The sequence below is a fragment of the Mastomys coucha genome, unplaced genomic scaffold (genome assembly GCF_008632895.1).
Source record: "Mastomys coucha isolate ucsf_1 unplaced genomic scaffold, UCSF_Mcou_1 pScaffold21, whole genome shotgun sequence".
Lineage (NCBI taxonomy): Eukaryota > Metazoa > Chordata > Mammalia > Rodentia > Muridae > Mastomys > Mastomys coucha.
This window is the reverse complement of record NW_022196904.1, coordinates 129,441,343-129,448,648: the sequence shown is the minus strand read 5'-3', so window position 1 is coordinate 129,448,648 and position 7,306 is coordinate 129,441,343. Positions and strand designations below refer to the sequence as shown.

The following is a 7,306-nucleotide window of genomic DNA, read 5'->3' as shown; positions in this document are numbered from 1 at the left end:
TCAAACATCAAGAAAAAAAAATGGAGCCCAAACTAGAATGAGAGCCATGGCAGAATCTGGTAACAGTTTCTAGAAGGACTGACAATTGAACTGTTAATTCAAAGTTTAATAACATATGCTTAATAAAAGAGGGCTAGTCCTTAGTCTCCCAGGAATAGGACAGTATTGTGACCCCCTAAGGTCAGCAAAGAAATCAGGTGTCAGGATAGGAACTACCGTAGCCTTCCTTCCCAGTCTCAGCACTGAGCTGCAAAGACTCCTGCCTGTTTAGGAAAAGAAACAATCGCTGCAATATTCAAGCACTTCACGGGCATCATCCATGCTAGATTTTCTACTGAAGATCAAAGCCACAAAGGGGCGAACCATGGGGATTTGGTGACGAGGCAATGACTCGGGTGACAGCTTGATTCACATCATCCACCTTTCCTCCATCACTGTCTATCCAGAGTCTCTCCTAGAGCCACCATCAGCAAGGTTATAAAAGGGCATTGTGTGCAGCTCCTAAAGGAGCCAAGGGAACAGCAAGGGCTACTCTGACCTTGTGCTTATTCAGTTGAGGACTCTAAAAACCAGCCTTGAAAGGGTGGAGGCATAGCCCAGTGTCCAGGACCAGTCAGTGTAGGAGCAGGGGTCAAAGACACTGAGAAGTAACTGCTCAGTCCTTTAAATGCAAGCACAGCCACCACCAGGAAGCAATGAAGCAGGAGTATGATGGGTCTCTGGGCACAAAGGGACATACCTACCAAGCTTAGAAGTGTTCATTTTATTCCTCATTCTCTGTGGGATGATCCTCAGGTTCTTCGACATCATCATAACCCTCTTCTGGCATCAACAGCCTGGACACTGTATTCTCCTCTTTCTTTGGCAGAGGGGCAACTTCAATGTCCTCATAGATACCATCTGACTGTAGATTCCCCAGCATGCCAGCACCTGTGGAGACCATCCCAGAATCTTCCAGAACAAGCATTGCTCTAGTTTCAGCCCAACCCTCCTGGGATCTGCAGCCTCCTGTGTGTGTGATGTAACTGCTCACTGAGATCAACCCCTTACTCAAAGGTCTGGCATCCCACTACAAGACAGGAGATGGAGGGAGACGTGGAGAAGTCCTGGGTGTACAGAATATCATATCTAGCAAACTCAGTAGCATAGAGGAAAAGACCCCAGTATCCTCCAGACCATACCTTAGGGCTCCCCAGAATCTAACTCAGCAGTGGCTACCAGAGACCGGCCAGAATGCAGGGCAATGCCAAGAACAGGATATGCTTGCTGGGGTCAGGATCTCATAGAGCATCCCTCGATTTCCTGTCACACTTCCCCTGAAAACCATACCAGTATAAGCCATACCCATGCTAGTATCTCTGATGTGACACCACTGAGCAATCATAACCAGGAAGACAATGCCCAGGAGGCAGCCAAGCACCAAGCAGGCAATCTCAGACAGGTTCCAGACCTCAGCAACCGGCGGAGGGGTCAGGGAAGGAGCTGTAAGGCATAGAAAAACAGCTGTACCTTCACTGTATGGAATAATCTGACCCAAGGCTTAAATGATCTCAGCCTTGCAGGTAGGGGTTGGGGTACCCAGGACAGCTGGATCTCCAGAATACCTGAGCTCAGGTTGCTGCTCATGGGAAATGGTGTAAAGGTTTATAGGGCAAACTACCCAAAAAGGAGATCCCAGATTAGAGGAAGTAGTGTAGGTGGCTGTGTAGATGCCAATTGGAAATACAATAGAAGCTGGCCGGTGGTGGCGCACGCCTTTAATCCCAGCACTTGGGAGGCAGAGACAGGCAGATTTCTGAGTTCGAGGCCAGCCTGGTCTACAGAGTGAGTTCTAGGACAGCCAGGGCTAGATGGAGAAACCCTGTCTTGAAAAACCAAAAAAAGAAAAAAGAAAAATCAAAAGGGAAGTATAAAAGGAATGTTCAAGAGTGATGAGCCAGGCAGAGGGTGAGGGAAGGATAAAAGACACAGATGTGAGCACAGGACAGGGGTTGGGGTCCTCACTGCCTTATTCTCTCTCTACTTTGCACTGGGGAAAAATTGTCCAAGACAACACAGTTTACCAAAGCTACCCAACATAGTCCCCAAATTAAAGGTTCTAAAAAGCAAGGACTGGTGACCTCTGCTCCTCCTCCATTTCCCACACAGCAGGCATAGGGGAGGGAAGAAGAAGTTTCCAGCACAGAATGATGATACAGCCTAGATCTGATACTGGTGGTGTGGCCATCATAGCATGGGTTTCCGTAGTGGGCCAGTCAGGATTGAGCGAGCTCCACTGCCAGCCCTCTGGTTGTTGGAGGCAGGGAGGCTGGATTGAGAAAGAGACACTTACACAATGCAGTACTCGTGGAAACACCTACAAGAGAAATATGAGATGGGGAAGCATCAGCAGAACAGATGTGCCCACACCTAAGAGGTAGCCTCTACCGACTACCAGCTTAGCATGGGTCACATACACATATGGTTGTAAGGAGCTCCCAGTGGAATTTGACATCTTAGGGCCCAGAACCTACTTATGAGTTTGAGCATAAAGGACCACTAAAAGAATCAATATAGCAGCCCTGTCCCTGCTTCTCCCTGCTGCCAACTCACCCGCACAACGAACACCTGCATCTTCCTTGTGTGTGCAGTCTCCATGTCCCCAAGGCTCAGCCTGGCAGGCCTCCAGAGTCACTTCACTGCCAAGGCACTCCACCTCATCCAGCCACACAGGCCCCACACCACGGCCAAAGGCAGCCCCTCCCAAAGCAGCTAAGGCCTGGCCGCAGCCCAGCTGCCGGCACACAACCTCGGCATCCACCAGGTCCCAGGAGTCGTCACACACTGTGCCCCACGAGCCTGCATGCCAGAGCTCCACACGCCCGGAACAGCCATCCTCACCTCCAAGCACACGCAGTGCACTGTCCTCTGGAAAAAAAGCAGAGGTCATTGTGTTGCCCCGCTGAATGGGCAGGTGGGTAGGAGGAGCCTTATGGATGCATACCAAAGCAGCCAAGTGGAGAAGAGCAGTTTGGGGTCTGTGCAGGGTCCTGGAGGGCTATCTGTGGTGGTCCTATAGAACAAACACAGCCATTGATGTTAAATGCCCTGTGATGCTTGAGATGAAAATGTTGACAAACTCGGCCTTGATGCCATTGAACCAGTCATGAAGTTCAATGGAAGGTGCTTTCAGGGACTTGTCGGGACATAAAAGCCTCTACTGGGGCCCACTCGGGTTTCCAGCACCCACCTTCACAGTTAATCCAGACCTCCTCTTCCTGGGTACAGGAGTGCGGGTTCCATGGGGCAGAAGGGCATTGCCACAGGGTGGCGTTGTGTAGCTTTCGACACTTGATATTATCTACCCAGGAGATTCCCAGGCCAGCCCCAGGAGAAGGCCTGTTCTCCAGCCAGCCCTGGTCCCCACATCCCAGCTGTCTGCAGATGATGCTCAAGGAGATGTCTCTGAGTGTGTTGCTGCACACGGCACCCCAGGACCCATTGTAGAGCACGTCCAGCCATCCAATGCAGCCAGTGGTGCCACCTCGCAGCCTCAGAGCCACAGATTCTGTAGAAAAGTCACAGGGAGACTCTCCTTCAGGCTCCTCTGACAGGCTCAGAAGGAACGGGCCAACCCACAAATGTCACAGACACATAATGCCATTTGATCTCGTTATACCCTGACATCACTTGCATATGGGTTTTTCTAGTTTCCAGCAACTATGAAAAGCAGAAGAGAGGTACCTTGGAAGTCTAAAAGTAGGGTCATACAACACAGCAGCCCCACTCCTGGGTTTTCTTACAGTTTGAATATTAAATGCCACCAACGAGATTACTGAGGGCTTTGTGTCCAGGTGGTGGCAGTATTAGGGGAGATTCTAGAGACTTTATGCGGTGGTCCCGAGTAGATGAAGCAGATAATGAGAGTGGGTCTTTGTTCATGTCTGTCTGCTTTCTGGCCACTGTGAGCGTCTTTGCTTTCTTCTACCTGAACATTACTCAGAAACCAACCATTTACTGAAAGCTCTGAGACCATGAACCTACATCACTCTGTCCTCCTTCTTAAATGTTCTAAGTATTTTGTCACAGTGGTAAAATATATATATGACTTATAACAGCACCAAGGAAAGTGAAATCTGTGAGTCAAGGAGAGATCCATGCTGAGGATTACAGAGTGATTGACAGTGGCCAGAACATGGAAATGACAGATGTGTCCAGTGACAGGTGGATACAGATGTTTTGTGTAGATTCAGATGTGGATAAAAATATAGACATGCACAACAGAAACTGAGATAGAAAAGAATATTTCCAGCTTTCTAAAATGATAGCAAGGGATTGCAGAGATGGCTTAGAAGTTAAGAATGTTGCTGCTCTCATATAATGAATCAAAGTTCAATTCCAAGGACTCACATGGTGGCTCACTACTTCCCATAACTTTAGTGCTGGCCTCCCAGGCCCCAAGGTACATACATGGCACACATACACGCATGAAGACACCCACATATATACATACAATGAAAATAAAAAAGGAAATCCTGCAATTAATAACATCATAAGTAAGCCTGAAAGGAAATGATGTTAACTGAAATAAGCTAGGCACAAATATATTGCACAATCACTCTTGCATGTGTATGTGTGTGTGTGTTTTAAGTCAAGTGCATAGAAATAAAATAAAATAATGGTCAGGAGGTGGAGATGATTAGATCATTGAAAAACAAGTTTCTCTTGACAATATGTCTCAGTTGAATGTTCTATCCTAGGTTTGTGAAATGTCTATTGTGGTTTTTTGGATGCAGTCTGTGTTGAACCTGTATTTGTCTTGGCAGCTGCAATTACTGGCATTCAACACCAGATCCAGCTCTGGTTCTTTCTCTAACTTGGGAAAGATAACACAGGTCATTCAATAAATTTAAGGTTATTTTTAATAAATAAACATGTGCACATGCCTACTGTCTCTTTAATATCTTATGATTGTTTGCCTATTTCTTTTTCCTTCTTTCTCTTATTCATCCCTGTGCTTTCATAGTGTGAGCTAACAGGTTAACATTGGTGAGCAGATACACATTTGCACAGAGATGGAGATCCCACAGTCTAAAGAGCTGGAAAGCCTGCTAAGGCAGCCAGAAATTCCTGGTGCTTCTCCTGAGAACAGTAACAAAATACTAAACTCAAGAATGATGGCCCCACAAGGAACAGATGGGTTTACTGTCGAATTCTATCAAACCTTCAAAGAAGAATTCTATGAAGCCACAGTTACGCTGATACCAAAGCCACACAAGGACCCAACGAAGAAAGAGAACTTCAGATCAATTTCCCTTATGAATATCGATGCAAAAATACTCAATAAAATTCTCCCAAACCAAATCCAAGAACACATAAAAATGATCATTCACCATGATCAAGTAGGCTTAATTCCAGGGATGCAGGATGGTTCAATATATGGAACTCCATCAATGTAATCCACTACTTAAACAAACTCAAAGAAAAAAAAATTACATGATCATTTAAAATAACACTATTTTAAAAATGAGGAGCATAGCTAAACAGAGAATTCTCAATTGAGGAAACTCGAATGATCAAGAAGCGCCTAAAGAAATGTTCAACATCCTTAGTCATTGGGGAAATGCAAATCAAAACAACCCTGAGATTCCACCTCACACCAGTCAGAATGGCTAAGATCAAAAACTCAGGTAAGGGCTGGAGAGATGGCTCAGCGGTTAAGAACACTGACTGCTTTTCTGAAGGTCCTGAGTTCAAATCCCAGCAACCACATGGTGGTTCACAACCATCCATAATGAGATCTGACGCCCTCTTCTGGAGTGTCTGAAGACAGCTACAGTGTACTCAAGTACAATAAGTTAAAAAATTAAAAACAAAAAAACAAAAAAACAAAAAACAAAAACTCAGGTTACAGAAGATGCTGGCAAGGATGTGGAGAAAGATGAACACTCCTCCATTGTTGGTGGAATTTCAAGCTGGTAAAACCACTCTGGAAATCAGTCTGTTGATTCCTCAGAAAACTGGACATAGTACTACCTGAGGACCCAGCTTACCACTCGTGGGCATATATCCAGAAGATGCTCCAACATGTAACAAGGGACACATGCTCCACTATGTTCATAACAGCCATATTTATAGTAGCTAGAAGCTGGAAACAACCCAGATGTCCCTCAACAGAAGAATGGATACAAAAAATGTGGTACATTTACACAATGGAATACTACTCAGGTATTAAAAACAATGACTTCATGAAATTCACAGGTAAATGGATGGAATTAGAAAATATGATCCTGGGTGAGGTAATTCACTCACAAGAGAACACACACTGTGTGCACTCACTGACAAGTGGATATTAGTCCAAACATTTGGAATACCCAAGATTCAATTCACAGACCATATGAAACCCAAGAAGGAAGACCTTCTGAAGTGTGGATGCTTCAGTGCTTCTTAGAAGGGAGAACAAAATACTCACAGGAGGAAATATGGAGACAAAATGTGGATCAGAGACTGAAGCAAAGGTCATCTAGAGAATGCCCCATCTGGGGATCCATCCCATATACAGTCACCAAACCAGGAAGTGCTTGCTGACGGGAGCTTGATACAGCTGTCCACTGAGAGGCTCAGCCAGAGCCTGACAAATACAGAGGCAGATGCTCCCAGCCAACCATTGGACTGAGTGAAGGGTCCCTGATGGAGGATTTGTAGAAGGAACTGAAGGAGCTGAGGGGATTTGCAGCCCCATGGGGTTGAGAAACATGTCAACCAGCCAGAGACCCCGGAGCTCCTGGAGACTGGACCACCAACCAAAGAGTACACATGGCTCTGGCCGTGTATGTGGCAAAGGATGGCCTTGTTGGACATCAGTGGGAGGAGAGGCCCTTGGGCCTGAGGGGTTCCATTCCCCATGGTAGGGGAATGCCAGAGTGGGAAGATGGGAGTGAGTGGGTGGGAGGGGGAACACCCTCATAGAGGCAGGGAGAGGAGGGATAGGGTAGAGGTTTCTGAAGGGGAGACCTGGAAAATGGAAAACATTTTAAATATAAATTTTAAAAATCCAATAAAAAAGTTTTAAAAACAAACAACAACAACAAAAAAGGCCGAGTTGTGGTGGCACATGTCTTTAATCCCAGCACTTGGGAGGCAGAGGCAGGTGGATTTCTGAGTTCGAGGCCAGCCTTGCCTACAGAGTGAGTTCTAGGACAGCCAGGGCTACACAGAGAAACCCTGTCTCAAAAAAAAAATTTTTTTTTTAAAAAGAATGATGGCCTCAGAAATGATCTGGTTAACACCATAGCCTCAAGGATGTTCTGGGGGCGGGGGAGCCTGT

The 7,306-nt window shown here is 46.1% G+C and overlaps 1 protein-coding gene across 1 annotated transcript in view; it reads right to left on the bottom strand.

The window, feature by feature from the left end:
• Positions 1 to 763: 763 nt before the first annotated feature.
• LOC116100956 (scavenger receptor cysteine-rich domain-containing protein SCART1-like) overlaps positions 764 to 7,306 on the bottom strand; it is a 13,888-nt gene continuing 7,345 nt past the window's right edge. Inside the window, exons 8-13 of the mRNA XM_031384655.1 lie at positions 3,230 to 3,547; positions 2,984 to 3,052; positions 2,593 to 2,907; positions 2,333 to 2,356; positions 1,345 to 1,482; positions 764 to 930 (exon numbers count right to left, since the gene is read on the bottom strand). Of these exons, the coding sequence (XP_031240515.1) occupies positions 764 to 930; positions 1,345 to 1,482; positions 2,333 to 2,356; positions 2,593 to 2,907; positions 2,984 to 3,052; positions 3,230 to 3,547 (1,031 nt within the window). The remainder of the gene's footprint in view (positions 931 to 1,344; positions 1,483 to 2,332; positions 2,357 to 2,592; positions 2,908 to 2,983; positions 3,053 to 3,229; positions 3,548 to 7,306) is intronic.